Genomic DNA, 27,573 nt, shown 5'->3' with positions numbered 1-27,573 from the left:
TGCAACGTGTTGGTGGCAGCGGCGGCGGCTGCGGCTCTTCCGGGCGCCGCAGCTTCCTGCCGAGCACCGCGCAGCCGCCTCCGCCGCGGAAGCCCCGGGTGCAGGCCTCGGCGCCGGTGCGGGACCCGGGCTCAGCCGCGCGCGCCCCGCGGGGCCCCGGCCGCCCGACCGCACGATGCGCGCCGCGCCGCCGCCCGCGCCGCTCCTGCCGCTGCTGCTGCTGCTCGCGCTCCTGGCCGCGCCCGCCGCCCGCGCCCGCACCGCCGAGTCCGCCCCGGCGCCGCCGCCCGAGCCCGAGCGCCGACCGCGGCCGTCGCCCGGCCCCGGGCCCGGGAACGCCACCCGGACGGGGTCCGGGGCGCCGGCGGGCGGCGGCGGCGGCGGCTCCAACAGCAGCGGCGACGCCCTGGTGACCCGCATCTCCAGCCTGCTCCGCGACCTGCCCACCCTGAAGGCGGCCGTGATAGTGGCGTGCGCCTTCACCGCGCTGCTCATCGCCTGCCTGCTGCTGCGCGTCTTCAGGTGGGTCCGGCCGCCCCCGTCCTTGCCCCGCCAGCCTGCTGTCGCCGCGCGCCCGCCACACCTGTGCGCACAGATGCTGCGGGCCCTGCCCTGCAGGAGCGCGCTCTGTCCGGGTTCTCCCCGGACACGGTTCAGAAATGCTCGCCTCCTTCAGCGGCGGCTGTCATGGACACTGGCTGCCTTTGAACTCTTGGCGAATGTTTAACGCTAAAAGGAGCGCTAAGGATTCTGATAATTTCGCATTTGTTTTTTACACGGAATTAATTTTTGGACCCATTTCACAGATGGGGGAAAAGTCTCCAGAGAGGCAGCGTGGTTTGTTCAAGTAGACTCAGTGGTGGCGGTAGAATTTGAACCCAGGTCCCGTCTGCCTTTAACCTTACCCGTTATCCTTCCCTCCTTTGCTTCCCCGGCTCCGTAATGCCTCACCTGCCTTTTCCCTTTTCCTTCATTGTGCTACCCCAAAAAGCAGTGTCTAGGGCTCAGGGATGTGCCCAGGACATGTGCTGGAGGTGTGCTTTGCACCGGGGATTGGAGCTGGACTCTAGGGTGCATGGCGACCTTGGTGGTCTCAGGGACTTTCTGTTGGGGCATGTAAATGTCTCTCTTATGCTCCTGCTGACAGAGCCTCCTGAAGAGGCTTTTATCGGCTGCTCAAGTTCAGGGAGAAAGTGTCTGGGAAATGAGGAAGGGGGTTGTGGGTCCCTGGAGTAGAGATGAAAAAAGCTACCTGGAATGCAAGGAGGTCATTTCCCTCAAATGCCTGGAAAATCCCGTTTTTGCAGGAAATGAACCAAATAAATGTGTCCTATTGCTCAGGCAGGCCGCTGGGAAATCTGGGTGTGTGTGTCCGTTATTCACTGCCCACCGGCCCGTTCCAAGTGTACACAGTGTGCTTTACTGTTTGATCAGCTGTTGGAGGTTTGGGGCCAGGGTCTGGCTCTCCCTGGGGGAGCATTTTCAGCACAGGAGCGGAAACTGGACCTGGAAAGGCAGGGTCGGGAGTTATCTGTTGAGGTTTGCTGTTGCCGTGTGACTCTGAGTCAAGGTGTTTCCTTGTGGCTCTGTAGGATTAAATGCCAGAGATCCTGAGAAAATGGAGTAGAGGGGGGCATGTTTTCACATCTACCTCCCCCATCCTCTGCCCTGGCACAGCCCACATTGTTCTTCACCATGCTGATGCCCTTGATGTACTGGGGCATTGACTTCCTGCCCCCCCCCCATCCTTTCCACTGCCCTCACTCCTCTGCTTCCAAAGTTCAGTGGTTCCCTGTGTAGCTCTTACCTGGGTGTGGCATTCAAGGCTCTTACAAACTGGCCCCAGCCCATTTGGTGGCCATCAGCCAGCCATTCTGAGCCTCCTTTCTGTCACTTGCTTGTTTCCTTATGCTTCATGGTGTTGGTCTGTGCTTTCCCAGCCCTGGGCCAGTTTCTGCTGCACACCTGCTGTGACGGCCCCAAGGCCCAGCTCCCAGGCTTCCTCCTCTGTGTGGTTTTCTGGACATCCGAGTGAGGCCCTCACTTCCTTTTCTGGCCCACCACAGCCCTAGCCTTGCCCATCTTCTGTACAACCCTTCTCACGCCATGTTGGGTGGCTGGGTTTAGTGCCAAGCTTCTATACTCAGTGCACAGGCCTGGCAGCAGGGATGTTCAGTCCCTCCTAGGGTCTCAATGTCCCCCGCCGGCCTGGCATTCAGTGGAGGCACCTTCATCCTTTACTGACTTCCCGATGTTCAGGTGGAGTGAGCCTTGATGCCTAGAGCAGCTCTGAGCATGGAGGTTTGAAACATTTTGCTCAAAATAGGCCTCCAAGCCTACAAGGCAGTGTACTTTTTAAGAAGGCATTTGAACTATTTTGCTGGTCTGCTCCTTATTACCCAGGGGTGGGGAAGAAAAGCAAGCAGCATGGGGCCAGATGTGAGCTGCGTGTTGGGGCGGGAGGAGAGCGGATACTCAGGCCTCGTTGGAGGGTTTGCGCAGTGTCGGAAGAAGGTTCTGGTTTCATAGAAGCTGGTCATGTGTGTGATCTGCTGCTTCTTCCAGGGCCGGTGTTCTCGCTGGGGTGAGTTTGCAGGTGGGCCGTGGCCACCCTGGTCTCTGAGGCAGACGGGAACTTAAAGCATTTGACAGCTGGGAAAGGCTTGATGGTACGCAGTCCCCATGGGCTCCTTTGCAGAGGAGAAAGTTACATTCCAGGGAGCAGAGTGAGTTACCCACCAGATTCTCGAACATGCTGTAAATCTGTGGCTGAGGCGGGCGGGTGGCCCATCTTGCTGGTGGTCTGTACCGTGGCCTTTCCCCCCTCCACAGTCCTCAGCAGGCTCAGCCCATCAGGCCTCCCAACCACCTGCTGCTCTGGCTGGGTGTCCTGCTTCTGTGTAGTCACTGAGTCCTGGCCATTCCACCCTGTGCCCACGTCCCTCCCCCATGGAAGGCCCCCTCACCTGCCGGAGCTTCTGTTCGGCTGACTCCCTACTAAGTCTTAGCAATGTCCTTCATGTCCACTGTTGTTCCTGCTGCCAGTCTCGTCCCTGCGCCTGTCCATCCTCTGTCTCTGGTCTTGTCCTTCCTCTGCCCACCTGTGTCCCCATGCACAAGCTCATCAGTGTGCGGATGATGCTGGCTCTTCCTAAAGGGGCCCAGCCCCCCTCTTGAACCCGTGTGTCAGCTTCTGCCTATTGCTCCCTCCTTGCTGGAGTTCCGGGGGTTCTCCAGGTCCTGGGGGCCTGGGACCTGCATGCTCTGCCCCAGTCTGACCCTCTGCCTGGGGTCTCCTCTGCCATCATGACCCCACGGCTGCCTCCTTGCTCTCTGCTCTCCTCTGCTCCCTCTGAGAAGCCTCCCCAGCCGGGGCCCTCCAGGGCTCCCAGAGCACACTGGGACTTTCAAGTTCCTGCATGGGCTCGAGACAGGAGACAGTCACTGAACGTGTCCCTCTGCTTTTCAGCCCAGGGGGCTCCCAAGAGCAGAGCTGGACCTTGGTCATGTGTGTCTGTCTAGCACCGGTTAGCCTCCAAGCCCATGCTGGCATCTAATGAAGATATTTTTTAACAAAGGAGTATGGAATGCCTAAGTATTTTATGCTACTGATATTCCTCAAAAAGCCCTCTGTGACTCGATACACGGCTGTTGCCGGAAGCCTGCGAAGTAGGAATTCATTTGGATGGTGACCCTCCGTGGTGACCCTTAGCAACAAAGACCAGGGAGAAAGAACTTAGGTTACTGCTTATAAAGCAGCAACCCTAGCCCAATTGTCTATTTTCCCTAGAGCCACCTTGCCAGACAACAGAAAAAGTATGGATCCAAGGAAACTGTTAAAACTAAAAACACACACACACACAAAACACTAAAAACATGGAAACTTTGTGCAGTGGCAGCATCGTAGCCAATGAGGGTTATCCAAGGGTGATCATTGCTAATTGAAAACTAAAAACAATGAATACATGCAGTTGTGAAAAATATGCGTACCTTTAATGAAGCAATTCCATCCCCAAGGTACACACATTTTTCACTGGGATATATCTTCCTTCTTCCAGTTTTATTAATTAGAAGAGGAAGCAAAGGTGCGTGGGCAGCAAAGTTCAGAGCAGTTCTGTTTGGTAGTGAAAATATTTAAATAACCTAAGTATCTAACAATTGGGTCTTGGTTAATAATTTATGGGAAGTATGGAATACTGTTTAACTGTTAAAATGATGACGCTGGGGGCGCCTGGGTGGCTCAGTCCGTTGGATGTCTGCCTCTTGATCCCAGCTCAGGTCTTGATCTCAGGGTTGGGAATTCAAGCCCTGCACTGGGCTCCATGCTCAGCGTGGAGTCGGCTTAAAAAAAAAAAATTAGATCAATGACGATATTGATCTAATACTGTATATTATTGAGTGGAATGGGTTACACAGCAGCATGCATGGTATGATTTCATTTAAATAACAAATTACACGAATAATGAATATGCAAAGAAAGCCATGCCTGTGTGCTGTGTGCATGTTTGTGGGTGAGGGTGGTTATTTTTCAGATGATGTTTTTACATGATCTGAATTTCTTGACAGTGGACATGACTGCTCTCCCTGTCTGTACAGTCAGCCCCTGGCTGTGTCTTTGGCTCTGTCTTCCTAAGGACCTGCCTGAGAGTCTGGGGCATACATCTGCAAATGGGAATTTTGGATCCCAGAGCGACTCCTACTTGATTTTCTTGAGTTTGTACCAGTTCATCCTCCCGCTTGTAGTGCCTTAGTACCACCTGACTTTCTCACTGTTTCGGGCAGATTGGTGTAACTTGGTCACTCATTTTTTTTTTTTTTTTTTTTTTGGCATTTTCCCAGTTTCTGCTGAGATGGAGCATCCCCCCCACCCAATACTTACTAATCAAGTAGATCCCTCCATCTGCAGAATCAATGATACCTTTTTCATGTATCTGAATCATTAAGGAACACTGTTTTGGGACCGGAGACAAATTTGGAAGGAGGGAAAGGCGGATTGTGCGCCAGCACCGTCCAGGCACACGCATGCGCTTGTGCGCGCGTGCACGTGTTTGTGCGTGTGCATGTGCGCGGGCGCGCATGCAATTCTGGGCGCGTTCCCGCACAGATAACAGTGGGGCTGTTTATGTATGTTTCTGAAAGCTGGAAGGGAATCGACAAGGATGCTGTGTCTAGGAAGCAGAAAACTGCGACTCCTCCAATTTTTTGATGTTCAGAACTATCTGGTGGGTTGTGTGGCATCAGAGACTCTGAGGTTTCACCTTGCTCTTCGGGATCTGGGAGAGTGACCTCACTCTCCAGGGTCCTCTGAACAGGGTGGAGACCAGACAGGGAACCCATCCCCTCCACCATGACACTCCTTCCGCCTTGGATTCTCCACTGCGGAGGCCACATTTCTCAGGTCTCTGCTGGCTGCTTTCTCAGCCACTTCTTATTTCAAAAGCTTGTACAGTCCTCTTATGTGGAAGGAGGGTTGGTGCTTCCTGAGGCATGGGGAGAAAGATGAGCTCTAGGTGGTCTGACACTGCGCAGCCGTCACACTTGCATCCATGGCAGAGGTGCACACCCCGGTGACTTGAGGACGTTGGGACCCCAGCAGCTCAGTCACCTTCCTAAGCCAGCTCTTGGCAGAGGAACACATACTTTCCTGCTTATCCTGGATTCCCCAAATTTCCCATCGTCTGTGTGTTTACATTTATAATAAGAACAAATGTTACTTAAGAGAAAACATAGAAGCTTGATACTTTCGGGATTTGGGGAGACTTACCGTTCTGATGTGGCTTTTAGTTATTGCTCGTTAGTAGGAGAATATTATTGTAATAAACCAGAGCCTTAGGCAGAGCGAGGTTAGCAAGGGAAGTCCCTTTTTATTTTATTTTATTTATTTATTTTTTCCTAAAGATTTTATTTATTTATTTGACAGAGAGAGACCACAAGTAGGCAGAGAGGCAGGCAGAGAGAGAGAGAGAGAGGAGGAAGCAGGCCCCCTGCTGAGCAGAGAGCCCCATGAGGGACTCGATCCAAGGACCCCGAGATCACGATCCGAGCCGAAGGCAGCGGCTCAACCCACTGAGCCACCCAGGCGCCCGGGAAGTCCCTTTTTATGAGTTTGAGAGAGACTGGGGAGCTTGTTAGTGTCAGGTCATTTTTTCATGGTCTGACCAAGGTTTTGAATTGGGGGAAAAGGTATGGAAGTGAAACATATTTATCCTAATTTTTAATTTTTTAGTGGATTTTCTGTTTTGTTTTGTTTTTTTTTTTTCTTTTTTTTTCTTTTTCGGTTTCATTGAGTTAAAGCAGGCATAGAGCACAGTGCATGTGGAGGGCAGACAGCTTCATGGTTCAACTTACCTTTGTTGTGAAATGATGAGCACCATAAGTTTAGCGAACTTGTCACCTCACAGACATACCCAACAGAAAAAGGGAAAAAAATTTTTTTTCCTTTATGATGAGAACTTTTGGGATCTACTGGTTTAAACAGCTCCTGGGTACACCGTCCAGCAGTGTTCGCTGTGGTCCTCATGTTTATGACACACTCCCCATATGTCTTTGTCTTACAAGGGCAAGTTTGTACCTTTTGGCTACTTTGATGCGGTCAACCCCCCCCAGCCTTTAATTTTATATATGACATTGAAGAAAGAGTGTTAAATAAATCTAAGACAGTAAAAACGCAGATTTTTTTTTTTTTTAAACGAGGGTAGAGTTTATGTTTCATTCTGTTTTCCATAAAGTTAAAAAAACAGTCACAGCACATGGGAAACATAAGTTCCCTCAAGTTGTTCTCCTCCAGGGAGGAGTTTTGCTCCCTTGGGGTCATTTGGCAAGTGTCTGGATATATAATTTTTTAAAAAAAGATTTTATTCTTATTAGAGAGGGAGAGCGAGAACAAGTGGGGATGGGGAAGGGCAGAGGGAGAGGGAGAAGCAGGCTCCCCGCTGAGCAGGGAGCCCCATGTGGGGTTCGATCCCAGGACCCTGGGATCATGACCTGAGCGGAAGGCAGATGCCACCCAGACACCCCCAGAGATATTTTTGATTGTCATGACTTGCGGAGAGGGATGGTGTTGGCATCCAGAATTTAGAGCCCAAGGATGCTGTGGCCCGCCCTACAGTACAGGGACAGCCCCTTAGCACAGAACAGTGAGCCCGAGACGTCAGGAGTGCTGGTGCCTCCTGGGAGCCTGGGCTGCAAGGCTGTTGGTCGTCCTAAGTGAGCAGTTTACTGAGCCTTTCTGGGCCTTCAGTGTCCAGCACTAATTGCCATATACGCCACCTGTGGGGGTGTTTAGGATGACATGGAGTCAACTGAGCCCCTGGTTCCCCTTTAAACAGCTAAGCATCTTACTGTATTTCAAAATATGGTTCTGAAAACAGATGTAATTTATACCCAATGCTTTGGCCTTGCTTCTGCCTGTAAATGAGCATATAGCCATATGGCCAAAATAATCAGGCAGGTGCATCTGCTTCTGGGCTGCTCTCAAAGGTAATTGGTGACTTTTTAACCTATGTGAGCCTCCCTGGACACGCAGGACACCGAGTGGAGGAGGTGCCTCATGGCTGCACTTATTAACGTGCCTGGGAGGACCCAGCACACCTGCCACTGATTTCTTCTATCATATTAGGAAGGGAGAAAAATGCTTCTTTAATTGAACCCTGAGCCCTCTGCCTTAGATGGCTTTACCTGTAAACTCTCATGCCTGCGAATGCCTCGGTTTTGGGGGCTTTACAAACGCAGATCCTTCTTGGCACACAAGGGGTGGGGGTCCCCAGTGTTAGTGTCTACACAGCATGCTCCCAGACTTAAGCAGAGAAGGCTTCAGGGGTTGTGCTGGTATTTTAGTCTGATGGCTGATGCTTTGGTTCTCTTTGCAGAGGGAATTTCTGGGACTGTGAATTTAGACACATGTTGTCATGGTTTCACTTAAAAAAATTGTGTGCTTAATCTAAGGGTGATCTGCCAGGAACCCAGATTTGGTATTTATTTTCCCAGAGGGTGCAGGAGGGGAGGAAATCCATGCTCTCTGGCAAGTTTGGAGCAGAGGAGAGGCCATGGCACGGAGAGCTCCCCGGACCTCCCTCCCTCCACCCCATTGTACAGATGAAGAAACTGAGGCCCAGGATAGGGGAGGGTTTATTGAGGTCATCCAGTGAGTTTGTAGGAAAAGCAGAACTTAAGCACAGTTGTCTTTAAAAAAAAAAAGATTTTTATTTATTTATTATTTGACAGAGAGACAGCGAGAGAGGAAGCATAAGCAGGAAGAGTGGGAGAGGGAGAAGCAGGCCCCCTGCCATCAGGGAGACCCACGTGAGGCTCAATCCCAGGACCCTGGAATCATGACTGAGCCACCCAGGCGCCCCAAGCACAGGTGTTCTGATGCTCAGCTCGGTCCTTTCTGGGCCTCCAAGTGGCAGTGGTCTGGGTTTTGGTCTGTTCCGGCTGGGTCTCCCCAGCAGAGGTCAAGGACCCATGAGAAAACATGGTTGACAGGATCAAGCTTTCTTCCCAGTGTATATTCTGAGACCCACTGTGAGCCTAGGGGAAACTGTGCTGTGGGGAACACACCAGAGCCTGTTCAGTCTGGGAGATGGGATAGTGCCCTTGGATGACTCTACTGGGTAGAGAAGAAAGACTCAGCTGGGGAATGATGGATCAAAAGGAACACTTGCACACAAAAGCGTAAATTGCAAAAGGATGGCCCGGGGGCTTTGGTGGGGGACAGAACAGTCTGGCAAGGAAAATGGGGAGGACCAAATGGCCGAGCAGGGTTTGCCGTGGGGAGGGTTGGAGCAAGGGATGGCTTGGAAATTGCGATGATGATAACAGCAGCCACTGATACTAATTAAGCCCTTATTGTGCGCCATGAGCTGTACTAAACGTTTTCTGTGTGTTTCCTCATTCCTATGATCGGTGTGCTGCCGGAGTCCCCACTTTACAGATGGCACATGCAGCCAGGGAAAGGCCGGAGTCTGACTTCGGAGCCAGCATTCCCCTTCCTTCCGTTGTCGCAGGCGGATTTCGGAAGACACGGGTCTAGCTGGAGGACACGGGGGGTTGTGATGGGTCAGAGGAGTGGAGGAGGGAATCACAGTGCTGCTTAGGACCGCCGGCCCTGCTTGGGGCTTAATACGTGTTTGCTGAGTGAGTGGGTGAGTCATGATGGGGCTATCGTGGGGACTCAGGATGGTTGTGGAGACCTGTGGAAGGTGCTGGAAGGACTGGTAGGGAGGCCTGGAGGCCTGAGTGGATGAAGAGGAGGAGAGAGCTGGGGGCACTGAAGGGCCTGGAGAAGGGCGGCAGAGAGATGGGAGCGGTCAGCCAGGGGAGAATGGGAGGAAGAAGGTGGTGTCCAGTGAAACTTGCTCACAGAAACTCCAGCCGCACATCTGGACATTGGGGTGGAGAGGTTGGGAGCCTCTGTGGGAAGTGACTGTCCCTGAGTTGGGGATGTTGGCAGTGAGCAGTGACATTCCCAGGCCTCCTCTACCATGTGGCAGGGACAGGTGGATGCCGAAAAGGCTATTCATGACATGTGTCCCAAGGCACGGTGACCTCAGAGGTTCCGAGCTGTAGTTGGGTCTGCTGGGTCCATCTTGGTCATCTTGCCCCTGCCCTTGAACCAACGGAGCAGCCCCTGGAGGCCGCCTCCCTTGCCTTATGCCCCGCTTGCCTCACCCGGTGCATCATAGGAAAATGAGGAGGACCCAGCCCTTGGCAAACACAGCTCTGGAGCTGGAGGAACGGGTCTTGGTGTATTTGCCATTGCCATACTGCCCGCCACTCCTCCGACAGGTTAAAGCCGGGGTGTGCTTATGTTGTCTCGGAAGAGTGAAAGTTAGATCTGACCCTCAGGGATTGACAGAGGGGGAGAGAAACAAGTGTGGGGAGAAGGTGCAGGCCAGAAGCTGCAGCATGCACCGGAGCCCTAAGGCTTATAACTGAGCTCCCGGAGGTTATGCGTGTTCAGATGAAGTGAGCGCCCCCAGGGTACGGTGTGCCCGTTGTGTGCTGGATGCGGGCACTGGGCTTGGTCAGAGATGATGGCACTCTCTTAACCCCACGGGGGGAGTGCCCAAGAAGTGGGGGACGCAGCCAGGTTGTCCAGTAGTGACCAGTACCCTCCATCAGATGAGCTGCTGGCGAGCAGGTGTGAGGAAGTGTACTGGTTGAACATGTCCATCACTCCGTCCGTCTGGGCTCCTGAGTTTTGGTTGGGTCATTTGCTGTCTCTCAGGCTAAGCATCACATTCATGGCCATGGCCAGGAGACGGTTAGGGGTTTGCAAACTGGTTGTCCCTGGATGTGTGTTTTGTTTTGTGTTGCTCGGATGTGCTCAGTGGTTTTAACAACGGAGAGGGTCGAGAACACTTAAAAATCGGAAGTCTCCGCATCGAAAATGTAGGTCTGCTTTTCTGGACGGATGGGGCTATCTGGAGACCCACGGGCCGGCATCTGCCTTGGGCGGGGCGGCGAGCACCGGTCCTCGTGTCTCTGGCTGGGAGACAGAGCATTGGTCACCATCTGCCATCCTGTTTGTTCTTATGTTTCTGTCATCCCAGACCTGCTTCGCTGGTTTCCACTGCCTGGGCCGGGGGCTCGGCGGCATTGGAGTTTAATACCTGGTGCCTTGAGTCACGGTGCTTGACCGGGAGCTGGGTGCTGGGATGATGGAGGAGCCCCCCATGGTGGGGAGGGTGTGGCACGAGGACAGGGGTGAGATGTGGAGGGGCTTCCGGTGCTTCTGGAAGGCTCTCACTGTGCTCAGGAGGGCTGGACGGGAGCTGCGTTGGAGTGGGGTCCCTGGAGACCTTGAAGCTCATGCTGCACGGGAGGAAAAGCTCTCCAGGAGCCTGTTGGGAGCAGCGCGAGGTCAGGTTCATACGGTTGTTTCCCTCTTTCGGGGGCTTGTTTGAACTGCTGTGAAAGGAAGGTGTTGGGTGAGCGTGCAGCAGGACCCGAGGCAGGGCAGGAAGGAAGGCTGTCCTGGTGGGAGGCAGGGGTGGCCTCGCTGCTCGAGCTCAGGCTTAAGCCCAAGTCGCTGCCCACTCTCCAGAGTCCACCCCGTCCTCCCTGCCTCTCCCGTTCCTGCAGAAACACCGGGAGGTGGGTTTTGGGATTGACTTCCTTCTTTCTCCGAGTTTACTTAGTTTTCTAGGGAAGGCTCACTTAGGTTTTATGCTCTGAGAACGCAGGTGCAGCAGGTTCAAGGTCAGAGTGGGAAGGGCCTCTGACCCCAGAGCAGAAGCCCCACCAGGCATTGAGGCTGCCAGGTGTCTCAGCCACCTGCTGGCAGCTGCTTGATTTGGTCATTTGCTTTATGAATTTTTCTAAATGTCAAAGGTGATGATAAATAATTAAAATGAAAACAACAACAACAACAACAAAAACCCCAAAAAAGCCAAGTAGTGTGGTTTTGGCAGCATGCGGGTCCTTGAGCTATGGAACTACTTTATTTTTTTATTATTTTACTTTTTTACAAATAGACACATATTTTTAATTTTTATTTATTTTTTAAAGACTATTTGACAGAGACAGAGAGCAGGAGCGCATAAGCAGAGGGAGTGGGAGACGCAGACTCCCCACAGAGCAGGGAGCCGGATGCACGGCTCGATTCCAGGACCCCAGGATCATGACCTGAGCCGAAGGCAGATGCTTCACCGATGAGCCACCCAGGCGCCCCCTAAGGAACTACTTTAAAGGGATTAAAAATGAAATCAGCTCAGCTGGGGACAAAGTCCGGCTGCTTCCCAAAGACACCGGATGCCTGCGGGGGTGACAGGGCTGGCTCCGGGCCGGGCAGAGGGGCCCCTGGGCCAGCTCCAGGAAAGAGCCGGCCTGACACGCGCCTGCTGCATTTAAAAATGTTATCTTAATTACTGACTTTGAATCTTACTTCCTTGTTTGTTCGTTTTAAAAATAGGTTGTATATTCACATGGTTCGGAATTCCTGAGGAACCAAAGGGTATGCTGAGATTAATATTGCTTCTTGTCCCCCTGGCCACCGCGCCTCCTTTTCTGGGTGCTGTTGGCTTCCTGTGACTCTGTGCAGAGATTTTAACAGTGCAGAAATGAACGTAACATATGCACATACACATTTAAATATATACATAGCTTTCCCTATTTTTATTTTATTTTATTTTTTTAAAGATTTTATTTACCTATCTGACAGAGATCACAAGCAGGTGGAGAGGCAGGCAGAGAGAGGAGGAGGAAGCAGGCTCCCCGCTAAGCAGAGCCCGATGTGGGGCTCGATCCCAGGACCCTCGGACATGACGTGAGCCGAAGGCAGAGGCCCTAACCCACCGAGTCATCCAGGCACCCAGCTTTCCCTCTTTTTAATATCAACTTTGTAAGATAGAATTCCCATGTCATACAATTCACCCATTTAAAGTGTTTGTGGAGTTGTGCACAATCATTTCATTTCATTCCATTTTATTTTATTTTATTATTTAGAAATTTTTTTAAAAAAAGATTTTTACTTATTTGACAGAGGGAGAGAGCACACAAGCAGGGGGAGCAGCATGCAAAGGGAGAAGCAGGTTCCTCACTGAGCAAGGAACCCAACCCGGAACTCGATCCCAGGACCCCGGGATCCTGACCTGAGCTGAAGGTAGCTGCTTGACTGACTGAGCCACTCAGGGACCCCCTCCCCAGTCAATTTTAGAAGGTTTTCATCACCTCAGAAAGAAACTCGAAGCCCATCAGCAGAACCCCATTTCCCTCCCGACCCCCAGGCTTGGGTAAACACTCAGTTGGGATCCATTTCCCTTCCTACTCCTCTTTTCCAGAATTTTCCTGGCTCTTCTTTTTACCCTTTAAAAAATTTTTCCTTCTCTGAGCTTTGGGATCAGCTTGTCTAGCTTCCCCCCACAAAATCTGCCAGTATTTTATTGGATTTAATTAAACTGGTAGATTCATTTGGGAGCCTTGACATCCGTATGGAGGTTGAAGCTTTCTTGTCAGAAGCAGGGCGTGCCTTCTTTTCATTGACACAGTCTTCCGTTGGTTGCTTTTGGTGGTGGCAGGAGACAGCTGGCCACCAGGAGCCGTCGCAGTTGGACTTCTAGCTGCCTGAGAGTGCCCACTCTGCGGGTGTGGGGACACCGGGTGTCCCAGCCGAGTTTCCTGCTCTCTTGTTGGAGGTTCTGGAATGTGCTGGACCTAGATTTGTGGGTCAGGTCACTCAGTGCTTCTGGCTTTCGTTTCTTTGACTCCGTGACGCCTTGCTGGCTGGAGGCTCCAGTAAGACCATGGGTGTGATGCCTGGCACTGAGCGTTCCCATCGTGGTGGCTGCCATCACCGTCACCCCAGTGGAGCGATGATGTAAGAGGGCCACACGGCTTTGAGAGTCACATGTAGATGGTGCCCCATGGTGGGGGCAGTGCCCATGAACGGAGACCGCAGGAGAAGAAAGGGGGACACCTGACTTGGGTATCCTAGGAAGGCTCATTGGGGAAATGGGAAAGCTGTGGCCCCATGGGATGGTTGGGGCAGGGAAGCACCCTGGGGATCCGTCACTGGCACCCCAACTGCACCAGGCAAGTGGTAGAAATGGATATGCCTAGAGGCACGTAATGAAGGAATTGCAGAGCTGAGGTCCAAACCCCATGTCTGGACGTCTGGACGCCACCTCAGTTTGTGGATCTGAGCGCTGCACCCCCCGACCCTTAAGGGTTTGTTTGGTTGTGTTCCTCTTGGTGGGGGAGGCGTAGGGCGGAAGGCTCCCGCCCCTCCCCCCCGCTCACCCCCCCCCCCCCACAAAGCTGGCCTGCTTAGCTCCATAGCTCTGCTCCTGTCCCTTGTGTTTGCACGGGCGGGCGGAGCTCATTGGGAAACCCGCTTCTGACCAGCTGCTGAAAGGGCCTTTGAGGAAACAAATCCTCTGGCTTTAGGATTACATTTCAGAGTACAAGAATCTTGAACGTCTCCTCTGTCCTGTTAGAAATGTGTGTTTTGGCTCCCGTGGAAGGATCCTTTGTCTTTCAGAACTTCTCTGGTCTTGCCTGTTCCGGTGAAACACAATGCAAACTTTTACTTAAAACCCCCATTTGCCGTCCCTTCGTTGAGGCCACCTGCTTTAAAGGGACCTTGTTCCGGGAAGGAGAAACCATGTCAGGGGCCATGCTGGGGGCCAGGCTTCTTTCATTCCTGAATCTCCTTCTTTAGACGGAAGCTCTGTGCCCCACAGTTTCGGGGAGCCTGCTCTCCTGCCCAGTCCCCTGCCCCACTTCACCCCACTTGCAGCCCTCATATGTCTGGGTTATGAACTCGGGTCTGACTCTACACCTGGGCTCCTAGAACCGTAGATTCACCTTCTCAACTATGGAGAAGCTGCGTGTCCTCTGTGTAAATAGCTTCGTTGGCACCAGCTTCGTTGGCACTCAACTATTACGAACTAGTATTAATTTAAAAAGACAGGTTAGAGTGTCCACACGCAGAGAGGAGAGAGCAGGGCTGGGCGAAGTGATTTAGACTAGAGAGATGTCCATTTTCTGTTCTCTGGGGCAGGGCGGCCCTGTTCCCCAGCCCCAGGACCGTTCGCGTCTGCAGGAAAGGCTCGTGGGCTGTTCAGAGGTTCCCCCACTGCCGAGCTGTAAGCGGCTGCAGAAGGAGGGGTCGTCTTCTTCTCTGCTGAGGACGGCGCCTTGTCCCATGTCAGGCAGTGATCGCCCACCCTCCTGCCCGCCTGGGAGGGCGCTCGTCCGGGGAGGCCCTGCCGAGGAGTCTGAGTCTCTTTACCTTCTCTCAGGTCCCCGTTTCCCTGTTAACACGTCCGACAGTGGACAGGGACATGGCTCCTGTTTGGAAGTTTTTCTGTCTCAGAGAGTCGGTCATTTGAAATGTAATTTCTTCAGCTCATTAGGTCAAAACTGGCATTTAAAGCATGTAGGAGACCTTGCTAATGGCCTTTCCCACTAGTCAGGGTTCTCTAGTGAAACAGGACCAAGAAGATAGAAAGATAGATGGACACACACACACACACACACACACACAGAATGTATGTCAATATATAACCCATGAATTATGTTATTACTACATTAATTAAATTAATCATTTCCCTTTAATACAATCGATAGATTAAAGCATATTTTTTGAGTAATTGGCTCACGAGATGATGAAGGCTGACAGGTTCCAGGATCTGCCGGGTGAATGTGCAAAGTAGAGGCCCAAGAGCTTACGATGGCATAAGTTCCCATCCCAAGGCTGGCAGGCCTGAGACCCAAGAACAGCTAATGTTTCGGTTTAAGTCTGAAGGTAGGGAAGAAACAAAGAACAATGTCCCAGCTCAAAGGCAGTCGGGCAGGAGGAAGTCTCTTACTTGTGGGAGGATCCGTCTTTATTTTCTGGGCAGGACTTCAGCTGATTGGACGAGGCCCACCACACCGAGGAGGGCAGTCTGCTTTACTTAGTCCGCCAATTTGAATGTTAGTCTCATCCAGAATTACCCTCATAGACAGACCCAAAAATAACGTTGATAAAATGTCTAGACACCCCGTGGCCCAGTCAAGTTGACATATTATTACATACATACAATTGACCGTCATACCTCTGATGTAATCTTGGGGTATAAAATTCTTTTCTGAGATCATGTGGTTGGAATGGTTAGCATCAAAGCAAGTAGGCACGACATTCTAGAGGCTGGCGGGGTCTCCCAGCTTCTCCCTTGGGTAACTGTTTAGGGGACTTATTTTAAATTAAACAGGTTAATTTTCTCATGACAATACTCTAAACAATGAGGAAGAAGGAAGGTGATTTTATGGGTAATAATGATCCACTCCCATGAAGGAGAGCTAAATTCAGAGCCTCCAGAACTTTCTTCCAGGGCTGTACTCCAGGGCCAATGAATGACTAACCTGGGTTTTAAGTTCCAAGGGCACGACAAGGTTTTCAAATCAGATTTTGCATTTTCTAGGCTTTGCGATACCTGAGAAACAGTTACCAGCAGCCCAGCGACTCCTTAGCCTGAAACCATTTCGGGGTGTCTTTTTGGGCGTCCACATGGGGCTTCCTCAAGCCCTCAGGTCACGGGACGGTCCTTTTCTACCAGAGAACCCCGAGGAGCAGGTGTTATGGATTACTGAAGGTGCTTTGTGCCGAAGATACAGATACACATGCAGATAAATATATGTATTTTCTCGTGTAAATGAGAAAATACAAAATGCTTTTGGTAGAGCACACTAGGTAAGACAACAACAATTTGCTGTAGCAGAGAAATTACGAGAAACCTGAAAGTGAGCCGCTCCTTTCATCATTGTACAAACTGACTGAAGAGTTTCTGTGCGCTGGGGACTGAGAGATCCTGTGTGTGTCTTGGACGTGGTCCCCACCTGGGAGCAGCTTACCGTCTGCAGGAGCATAAGATCCTTCAGGGCCCCATTGATGATTTTTTTGCGGGGGGCGTTGAGGGGCTTGGTTTCTCACAGTATCAGCTCTACTCAAAAAGGAGGAGGGACAGCATAGACTACGAGGCATCTGGGAAAACGTTCAAGATCGTGGAGAAATAAATGCAAAGAGCGTAGGTAGTCACGATAATGGTATTATTCCCAGCGGCGTCATAAACTTTCAGCCAGGCCCAGATGAATATTGTATCCTTCGTGCAGTGTGACTAATGCTGGAGACTGAAGGCCTTGTCTTAGCACTTTCCCTGTGGCCCACAGTGACCCTTTACCATCCCGGGGGTAGATGCTTAGCGTTATAACTCACTGTCCTCATAAATCCTCATGGTGGAAACAGTATCTACTTGTTTTTACAAGTCCTTGTCGTCTGAGAGAGGCTGTGGCACTTCTCTTTATTATTATCACTAACAGTAATTTCTGCTGAGAGCCTCCTGTGTGTAGGTTCCTTATACACACTGTCTCATTTAATCCTCTCTTGCCTGGGAGGGACAAATACGGTCCTTAGACTGTTGTATTTAGGAGGACGTGGAGGCTTTGGGATCGCTGGCTTGCCTGTGATCACACAGGTTGAGGGTGCCCAAGCCCCACCCCAATCCAAGTTGGTGGCCCATGGGTGCTGCTCTCGATGCCACCTGTGCTGGGAGCAGTGATGCGCAGATACAGTGGGGGCAGGTTGGGGGTGAGGGAGCAAGGGGGCGAGGGGACAGGTGTGTCACGCCCGTGCAGATGCTGCGCTGGATCCTGTCTTCCGTGAGCGTTTCGATCTTCTGCTTATCGCAAATGTTCTTTGCATTAGTTTTACCCTTTAAAAAAAATACTGCACTGGGGTCTTATTTATCTCGATGACGGGGCTTTGCAGTGCTCAGGGCAGGCACGATTCTCCCCCTTTTGTGGCTGAGGACCTGGAGGGCTAGCGTTGTCAGGAGTCCGTAGAGGCCCCATGGCTGAAAGGGACGGGGCTGGGATGTTCGCCAGGGCTTCTGGGAGCCGGGCGGGAGGTGGCAGCCGTGACTTACCTGTGGGGGTCCTAGTGTTCTCAGCAACATGCCTGTCTTCTTCCAGGTCAGGAAAGAGGTTGAAGAAGACCCGCAAGTATGACATCATCACTACTCCCGCTGAGCGCGTGGAGATGGCCCCGCTGAACGAGGAGGATGACGAGGACGAGGATTCCACAGTATTCGACATCAAATACAGGTATGGGGTGGGGACACAGCTCCCTCCGGGGCTCTCGGGGGTCGGGGTGGCAGAGCGGTTCACCTTGGAAAACAACGTGAGGCCAGGTGTGGCGTCCACGTGTCCTTGTTCTTTGGTGGCGTGTCTTGACTTCGGGACGTTCTGCTTACGGAGGGAACTGCTTGGATCCCTTCCGAGAATGCACGGCCCCCAGAAAGCCAGCACAGAGAGGACTCTGGAGCAGCGGTTACTCCCACATTCCCCCGATGCGGGCGCAGGAGAAGTGTGGTCTGCGTGAAGGGCTGAACGTCAGACAGCGGGATTGTCCCGCACTGCCGGGGCGGGGGGCGGGGGGGCCGGGTCTGAGCAGCCGCAGACGCCGCACAGGGTGCACACAAAAGGACATTTCTCTTTCAGCCTCACCAACACTCCTGACTGAGAGCATGGGGTGGGGTGGGGATCACTCCTTGGGTGGAATTTGCCGATGAGCTCGAGAGGCTGGGGTGTGACCTGAAGGCGGCCCCGTTGGAAACTCAGAAGGCCTTTGTGACTTCAGGGCTTTAGTCTGGTTTTTGGATCCTTTTGCAGGGTCCTTCGGATCACTGTAAGGCTGTGGGGAGCGTAGTTTAGAGATGAGGACTCAAAGCCCCAGAGAAGAGGAAGCTGTTTGCCCAAAGTTCCAGTTATTACCAGCAAAAGGGAACCACAGGTCTGGGCTGGACCCTACCCCGAGCCCTCCCTGCCAGAGTTCTCCAGAGTAACAGAATCAACAGAAAGATTTATTTTCAAGGTCTAAGTCTGATGGTCTAAGAACCAGGAGAGTCAATGGTGTACGTCCCAGTCCAGGTGTAGGAGAAGACCAGCGTCCCAGCTTGAAAAGTCAGTGAGGAGAGTGAATTCCCTCCTACCCCACCCCCATCAGAGAGGGCAATCTGCTTCACTCGGCCTCCTGCTAAAATTGTCACCCTCCCCCAGAAACGCCTTCCCAGACACACCCAGGGCAGCGTTTGACCAAATATCTGGGCACGCTGTGACTCGGTCAAGGTGACACGTAAGCTTCTCCAGCCTTGAGAAGGCAAGTCTCCCCCGCCTCTCCTGACTAGTTCTTTATCAGCACAGCCCTGGCCATTCTTGGCCTGTCTGTATAAATCAGTTGTCAGAATCAACAAAACCAAGTGTGGGGTTTTGACTCCGTGTATCAGCTTAAGGGGAATCAACCCCTTTATGAGAACCCTTCCAATCTATGAATGTGGGTCGACTTTCCATTTATTTAGCTATTTAAAAACATGTCTTTCAGTACTTTCAAAAATTTCCTCCATAGATGTTCTGTAAATTTTTGTTATATTCCCAGATATATTAGATATATCCCCGAATATGTATACACTTTACACTTGCGTCTGCAAGTGTAAATTTATATGTGTATATTTTTAACCTAAAAATACTGTTTTAGCATCATGTCTGAAAAAATGGCTGCGTGATTATGTTTATACACCTATTACTATTAGAGTTTGTTAATGAATCACACCTCAATCTTATTAAGAACAGGTAAGTGTTAAAACATAGATTGCTTATTGTAGATAGCTGAGCAAACCATTAGCTATAATTTGCATGTTAGGTAGGTAGCCCCCTTGGAGTAGAATCAGAACAATCGGTAATATTCATCCATATGACGGCATAACACACACACGAGAAAGTGATTGTGCTGGTTTTATTGCTTAGCCATTTTATGTCTCACATCAAATGCACAGAAATAAAACAATGTGAAGAAAACTATGTCCTCATTTTGAGTCACCATGAAAAGTGTCTGCTGCGTCCTACAGGCTGGGGAGGGTTATACCATGGGGAGCCCTCGAGAATCTTACGTGGGCCAATGTACTGTTTTGATTCTGAGACACTAAATAAAATCCCATCCGTATTTAGTGACTGAACCCACAGACCTCACGAGACAGGAAAAGACTGTACCAGAGAAATACTACAGTCAGCCTGTCCAGATGTCCTATCTTTAGACTTGTACTTTGGCGTGAGGTGGAGAAGGGGCCCTTTCGGGGTACGCGGATACACGTGGTATTGTGGTCCGAAAACTGCTGGGTTACCATAGTGTCTGGTGTTGTTGGAAAGAAGGTACATATTGAAACCACCGTCAGATTAAGAAAATTCCACAGCTTGTCTTAGTTCTTCAGACACTGGAGCAGGTGCCTTTCCTGGGCAGACAGTTTGTGCTGTATGGACGCTGGTACTCTGGTAGACATTTTCAGCTACACTGTTTAAGGCGGCGGAAGCTGTCTCACCATCATTCGGTCTCCAGTACAAATTTATTTCTTAACTGGAAGTTTGTACCTTTGGGCCGTCCTCACCCAAGTCTCCCACCCCCAGCTCTCTGCCTTGGGTGGCTACCAATCTGACCTTTTTCTGTGAGTTTTGTTTTGTTTTATTTTTGAGATTCCACACATGAGTAAGGTCATGTGGTACTTAGTCTCTCACTGTCCGGCTTATTTCACTTAGTGTAATGGCCTCAGGGTCCATCCCTATTGTTGAAAACGTCAGGATTTCCTTCTGTTTTATGCCCAATAATATTCCATTGTGTGTGATTACCACATTTTCTTGCTCTGTTCATCTGCCGACGGACACTTTGGTGGTTGCCACGTCTTGGCCACGGTCGAGCCATAATGCCGTGGTGAAGGCAGGGAGGCGATGATCTCTTCAACCTAGTGATTTTGTTTCTAGAAGCAAATGATTACGTTGAACCACCTGTCAGAGTTCCCCAGGTGAGTGGGCGCTCCTCCTCCGTCTCGCACAGCGGTAGCACAGAGCCCCTCAATGCACGGTAGTTTTTATTTTTATTTATTTGTTTATTTATTGTAAAGATTTTATTTATCCATTTGAGAGAGGGAGCATGAGCAGGGGCAGAGGCAGAGGGAGAAGCAGATGCCCCACCGAGCAGGGAGCCCAACACGGGGCTCCATCTCAGGACCCCAGGATCACGACCCGAGCGGAAGACAGATGCTTAACTGGCTGAGCCACCCAGGGACCCCACATGGTAGTTTTTCATACAGGCATTACCTTAAGCCCCTCAGGCACGCTGATGTCTCCAGAGGTTTTAGCAACAGTGCAAACAGCGATGGGCTCAACAGCTGAGAACTGTTCACGAACCAGGAAGGGCGGTGGGAGACGAACTTGGCGACGTGTCCCTTTTCAGGGCTGAGGGAAGGCAGGAGAGCTGCTCCCCGTGCAGAGAAGGCAGCAGGGCCTGGGGGCTCTGCCTCCCTTCCTTAAGCTTCCTTTGGGTGTGTTTCCAGTGTCTTCCATGGAATATTTTAGAAAATCGAGTATTTAGCTCTTATTTTCAGCGTACTTTTCTGGTATCAGCCTTTTGGCTGCCCGCCACAGGCTTTCCTTACCGCCGGGCACCCCCGGCCTCCCTGTCCAACTTCAAGGAGCTCCTGGTGGACTTTTCCGTTGTGGGTTGAAAGGCTATCAGGATGTGAATGAATTTGGAGTCGGATCACGAGATACAAGATTGCTCCAGTCCTCAGGCCCAAAGGCGATGGACTATTTAGGAAGACGGAACAACAGCTCTCTTGAGTACAAGTGTAATATATGCTGTGGACAGTACAGCTAAGAGAAAGGAAAAATAAAATTGCCTGTAATCTCACTGCTTAACGGCAACCACTAGAGTGTGTATGAGTACAAATCTGTGAATATTCTTTTCTTTCTTGCTTTTTTTTCCTCAATAGAAGTAGGACTGTGTAACACATGCTGTTTTGGAATAGTTTTCCACCTGAACGACGCAGTACGAACTTTGTAGGTCAACAAGTTTGAAAGAACGAGAGTCTTAAGACCCGTTTTATGTTCGGTTTAGTGTTTTGGGGAACTTCCTTGTCCGCACCTGACAATCCGCTCCTGGGCACTTGTCTTTCCTCTTTAGACGTCGCTCAGCTAAATATCGGGGTTCCCTCTGGGGAACGATGCGGCTGAATTGGGACCTTGGGTTGCGTTTTGAGTGAACGCAGAGAGGAAAGCTGTGTTTTGGGCGCCAGGGCAGCGAGGCGAGGCGGTAACTCGCTCGGTTCCTATTGTCGCGGGGGCATTTCTTTGATAACACGTTGTGACTTAGAGCCTGGACGCATCAGCCAGGCAGGAGATGGGGGGAAGGTGGGCAGGGCGAGGCGTCTGTGCAGAGTCCCCTTTTTAGGGCTCTGATGCAGCGGAGGTGCTCTAATTTGTGAGAGAAGACCTCCGCGCTTTAGGGCCCGGTGTGCTGGGGGCTGAGGAGGGGGAAGGGCTACAGAGTCTATAGAAATGAATTTCTAGCTCTGTCCTTAAAAAGGCTAATTAGAGAAAAGCAATGATGGCTTCGCAGATTACAGGGAACCCCGGGGTCTCGGAACAATTCCGTATTTCACAAAGCTTTTTGAGTCCCGGGTGTTTGTGCTTTGAGCTCGGCTGGCGCAGTGTGTGGCTGTGGCTGGTGCTTGGGTCTCTTTGCACACCCACTTTATTACGGGAGACTTCCGTGATCCCCTCTAGGCGTTTCCCCCAACATGAGGCCCGTGTCCGTCCGTGGGCAGTACCGGGGGCCGTCACACCTGCATCCTGAAGGTAGGCTGCTGGGAGCCCGGGAGCCACGGTGCTCCTCCCCACCGTGCGTCCGGGCCCTGTCCCTCTGACTCTCAGGTTCAGACAGGGTGTGGCCTGTGTCACGCATTCTAGAAATGCCTGCCTCCCACCCTCTCCAGGGTAGAGCTTCCTGTGGGACTCTCATGAGAGATGCCTGGCCTCTCGTCTTTGGAACAAGGGCGTTGGGTGGCTGTTTGCAGCAGGAGGTGAGGAAACAGATTGACACGCTTGTCCTAGATGTGGCTCCGGGGCTCAGAGTCCCCAGGGACACCCTGTGGCGGCTGCTGAGTGCACTGGGCACAGCGACTTCTGAGAGGCTGGGCTCAGACGGCCCTTCTGCCTGTCCCTTGCTTCCTTGTCTTCTGGAACGAAGGTTCTAGAGTGAGGAATGAAGCTGTTAGGAGCACCAACCCATGGACGGCTGTGGAGGGGATGGGTATTATGAGCTTCTGAGGCCCGGAAGGAATTCTTGACCTGCAGGGCCCCTCTCACTGGAGATGCTCGAGTAGCCCATGTGCCCCTGAAACAGCAGCAGGTTCCTCCCCGGAGCCCTGGAGATGAAGCTCTGCTCACCCTCCTCCTTACAGGGTGCTGAGCTTGTGTGTGTGAAATGGCATGTGAAAAAGGCATGTCGTGAGACCTTTTTATTTTGCTGAGAAGTATGGGCCATGCAGGGTCCATTCTTGGCAAGGTATCGTGCACCTTAAAACTCTCTTGAGTTTCATGTCCGTGAGGGGAGAACCTACACAGACGGGAATTTGTGTGGGAATGAAAATTTACCACTGAGTGAATGCGACTTACTCAGTTTCCCACCTACACACACACACACAGAGTTTATAGAGCTACAGAAGAATCAGGCAAAAAGGAAAGAAAACCCAAAAAACAAAACCCAGCACACATAATCATAGCAACGCTTTTGTAAAAGCTAGCCATGTCATCCCGTGCGTCCTTTGTGTTCCGCGTCCTGGGATGAAGGCCACAGGAGTGCCGACAGGTGGCGATCCTCACGGCTGTCGGTCTCACGCGCACTCCCAGACGGGGCCTCGCTTCCTCCCTCCCTCCCTCGGCTTCTGTGTTCTTTATTCCTGGGGCCCGCGCCCTTTTCCCCAGGCGTCCTTCACCACTGCACGGAGAGGTCAGCTGCCAGGGCGCTGGACAGGCGCAGAGACAGGTGCTTCTCTGGCTTTGTGCTGACAGACAAAGCATGGGGCTGCGACAGGGTGGGACACGACCCTCTTCTTCTCTGCGATGGTTATGACTCAGTGTCGCTGGACAGGACATTTGGAGATTTGAAAGGAATAAGCACAGAGCGTGGCACCTAAATGTGTCGTCTCCTCTCAGGGAACTTCCAGCGGGGGAGACGGGGAAGGCTCAACATGGAAACAGTTTTAGGTTTATCTTCATGATAACAGGAGTGTCCTTAGCAGTTTGGCTATTCTTGGGGGGTGGGGTGGGGTTGGGAGAACGAGGCTCAAGAGTCCTTTCAGAAATCGCTGCCCATGCTCCGCTCTGTGGCCAGCTCTCACTGAGGGCGGAAGGCTGAGCCTGACCCGCCTCCCGGAGAGACAGCCAGGAGCACGGACACTTACCCGGCAGCCTGAGAACCGCAGGGGAGGAAAGTGGGGTGCTGTGGACAGCCAGGAGGGGTGCCTCTCCTGGGCAGGAAGCTCTTCCCAAAGGAGGTGAAGCCCAGGACTGGTTTGAAAGGAAGCGCCCCAAAGCCAGTAAAGGGGCGGGGAGGGGGAGGGCATTGTAGGGGGAGTTGATGGCTTGTGCGAGTTTGAGTGATTAGAGGGAGAACCAAGTGGGCTGTGGCTGTGAGGCTCTGCCCACCCCCCAGAGCCCTTCTGAGGAGAACCCCAAAGCTGCATGAGCTTGGGGAGGCAGCAAGAGGAAACAAGGAGACCTAGGGTCCATGTCCGTGGTCCCCTGAAACTTCCTGAGTCGTAGTGTCACCACAGGGTCTGAAGCCAGCCCCACTGCTCAGACTTGCCATGGGGCTCCCCTCCTCTAGAGAGGCGGAAGGAGCTGGTGGCCCCTGGGGGCGACTGCACGAGCCCAGATTGTGCGGAAGCTCTGTTTTCCCTTTTCTGGCAGCTGCCCTGCAGGTTTAGCTCTTCTCTGGAGGAACCAAGGAATTGTGCAGAGCATGGGGATTCATGGGGGTCCGCTGAGTCCGCCCTGTTCCACGCCACCCTTTGTGTTTATTCTGTAGAAGCACAGCTGCCCAGGGGGATGGGCGCCATTGGGGTCCCGGCGGAGGACCCTGGGACATGTTCCTGTAGCATCGCCAAGTGGTGTTGCCACCAGATCAGCAACGTCAACATGCCCATTCTTGGTTTGATCTTTGAGAGCTTTGAAAGCTTTCTGTCCCCAGGTCCCCTAGTCGCCGTCCTCAACATGGAGCCTGCGGTGGATGCAGCCGGACCAGTGGGGGGTTGGGGAGGGCAGGCCAGGTCTGAACACTTGAGGTCTAGCAGTCTGCATCTGTAGAGTGGGGGGAGTGCCCGGGCTCCGTGGATGTCAGTCGGCAGGGATGAGCCCCCCCACTCCCCAGCCCGGGGGAAGGGACACATGGGAAAGCTACCCCACATAGGACACACAGCTGGGGTGGTTGTCTTTCTCATCCTCTAGTCTTTTGAGGAGGACACCCTAGCGGCCAGTAGGAGGACGCCCCTATCTATTTGGGTTTTTTCCTTGAAAGGAATTTGTATTTGGATGTCATTTCAAACTTTAAAAAAAGTGGCAAAAACAAAAATAGTATACTCTTCCCCCAGATTTTCCTGGTTTAACATTTTGTCTCATTTGCCTGATGGCCCTGTGTTTGTGCCTACGGATTGTTTTTTTTGTTTTTGTTTTTGTTTTCTGAACTCTTTGAGGGTAAGCTACATATATCATGTCCCTTTCCAGCAAATACTTTGGTGTATATTTCCTAAAAATAGAATGTTCGTGTCTTTTAGAAAGTAGTTGCCCAATAATGATAATATTTGTATTTGGGGATCATGTAACATGTTGAAAAGAAGTTCATTATTTTATGACTCTGTTAAATCCCCACTGTTTTTGCATGTGTGATTTTGTGATGCCCGTGATCAAAGATGAAGAGAGGGCAGTGGTGGCTCTGACCTCGCAGATTTTCTCTCCTTTCCTGAGTCTCTTTGGATGAGGTCTTGAATGGATTTAGTTTTCAAAATTTCTTGCACTCACTGCACAAATGTTCCTTGTACCCCCTACGTAGCCCGGTAGCATGTGCTTGGTGCTGGGGATTTAAAGATGAGTGAGCACAGACAAGGGTTTTGCCTTCAAGGAGCTCCCAGACTAAGCAAGAGCCAGATGTGAATCAGATAATGACATAAACCAGGGATCTGCAGACTCTGGTCCATGGGTCAAATCTGGCTGTCGGCCTGCTTTTGTATGGCCAAGAATGATTTTCACATTTTTAGTGGTTGCCCTGGTGTGGGAAGCAGGGATACAAGTAGGCTAAAATTTTGAAGCTGTGTACTAAGGAGTCTGCCTGGGGACCTGAGATCCTGAGATCCTGAGATCCTGGGACCTGAAAGGAAAGGAGGAGTTACTTTCCAGACAGTATGTTCAAAGGTCCTGTGGTTGGCGAATGTGGCCTGCAGGATGGAGGCTGTTAGGATCAGATTCGATGCAGGGTTCTGCTGAGGGCACTGACTGGTTCTTCCTTTTCTTTCAGGTAAAATCTGTTTGCAGCATGTTGGCATCCTGTGGAACAGTCAGCTGCGGCCTGGGGTGTGAAGGATCTGGGAACTGTCTCTTCTGAGGTGTTGAGACCGAAACAAACATTGTTGATGAAACTCTGGCACCGCTGTGTGTGTCCAGCGTCAGTTCAGAATGTCACCACAGGAGAGTTGCCTCTACCACCCTCTGGACGCCCCTTTAAAATGTCACCCTTTCCTCCTCAAGAGGGCTTTTGCCTTGCTAAGGGGCAGGCGTAGAAACATTTTGACTTTAAAAAAATAATTTTAAGGTAACTGTTGACAAAAGTAAAGAGTAAAGATCAGAAGTTAACAGGAACCCAAAAACACAAAAGCCTGAAGGATATTCAGCTTATAATCTCTGACATTCTGCTCTCCTGGATCTACAACATTCTAGATGTCTGCCCTTTTGGTGGTCTTTTGGGCTTGGTCAGATTCTGGCCTGCTTTTGGTGATGGCTGTGCGAAAATTCAGAGTTGAAATGTTGAGAGCTAGGCAGCCCTAGCAGAAGTACAACTGGTGTTTCTGGCTCCTTTTCTTCCGTTTTTTGTTTGTTTGTTTGTTTGTTTTTTAAAGGGGTTCAGCGGAATCAGGCATACCTAATTCGCAAAGAATTTTGAGTATCGGGAAAAACCTGCCCATATGCGTGTATACAGGTGTGCGTGCGTGTGTGTGTGCGCACGTAGAATCATTTCTCCTTTTCTGGCGGTGGTGGGGGAAGACACAGTACAAGGCAGCCTTCGGTTAGGAATGTCCTCGGTGTTTTTCTCTGCCCTGTTCTACACTGTTGCTCTTGGAAATGGAATTTTAAAAAATCACTGTGCTGATTCAGATGAACGGGGATCGGGTTGGCTCGAAAAGGCATAGCATCCGGGATGGGTTTGGGGTCCCGCCCAGATGGAGTGGGAAGCCTGCGGGACCCAGCAGGTTGCCTCAGCAGGGGACCTGCCGAAGGTGTGGGTTGGGTGGCTTGTTTCTGAGTTTGCGTGCCCAGATGTCTGCTGGCTTCCAGAAGCGGGACTGACTTCTTGGGCTGGTAGTGGAGATGATCTGCTACAATCAGGCAGCTTCTGCTAAACCTGTTGGCAGTGACCTTCAAGCCCTGGGGCTCTGTTCTTTCTGGAGACGGGTTTTGCCTTTCTTTTCTTTCTTTGTTAATCCCCTCTTTTCTGACTTTCTGCACGGTTTCTGCGTTTGCCTGCGGATACCTGCACCGTGGGCTTTGGATGAAAACTCCACAGCCTTTTCTGACTCATCTGTTCTCAGATGGTCAGTTTCCTAGAAGGGCAATCAGTGGTGCAGGGCCCGCGGGGTCCCCGGGTGCCTAAGGCCCTGCCTGTTGGGAAGACATGCTGGCCTCTGCCGGAAAGCGGGGTGTTCCCTTGGGAGACGGCTCTGAGAGGGGTGCAGTGCCGAGCTGGCCTGTATGAGCCCCTGTCCCTCTGCTCCCTCCTGGCTCACAGGTTGGGTCATTTTTCCTTCTGCCCTCCTCTGCCCTGTTTGCCCGAGGGGCAGGCCTGCTTTACCTCTCCCCTCCACAGGGTGCTCATGGGCCAGAGCAGTGACTCAGCGGGACCGGCCGCCTAGGGGCTGGGTGCCCCCCGAACCTTGGAACAGGAATTCTGTGTGGAAAAGCCAGGTGCTTCCTCCTTACACAGCAGCACCCGACGCA

General features: G+C 51.7%; 1 protein-coding gene and 1 pseudogene across 1 annotated transcript; both read left to right on the top strand.

Moving 5' to 3' along the window:
- Positions 1-26,417, top strand: FAM174B (family with sequence similarity 174 member B). Its single transcript, XM_004774145.3, has 3 exons — positions 1-522; positions 17,455-17,586; positions 25,880-26,417. Exons 1-3 carry the CDS (start codon positions 176-178, stop codon positions 25,881-25,883), a joined length of 483 nt encoding a protein of 160 aa, XP_004774202.3. The 5' UTR covers positions 1-175; the 3' UTR covers positions 25,884-26,417.
- Positions 3,882-4,001, top strand: LOC123388136 (annotated as a pseudogene).
- Positions 26,418-27,573: the final 1,156 nt, after the last annotated feature.

The sequence above is a fragment of the Mustela putorius genome, unplaced genomic scaffold (assembly GCF_011764305.1).
Source record: "Mustela putorius furo isolate JIRA1106 unplaced genomic scaffold, ASM1176430v1.1 tig00003875_pilon_pilon_pilon, whole genome shotgun sequence".
NCBI lineage: Eukaryota > Metazoa > Chordata > Mammalia > Carnivora > Mustelidae > Mustela > Mustela putorius.
Note: the sequence above shows the minus strand (reverse complement) of the source record. Positions and strands in the feature narration are given on the sequence as shown.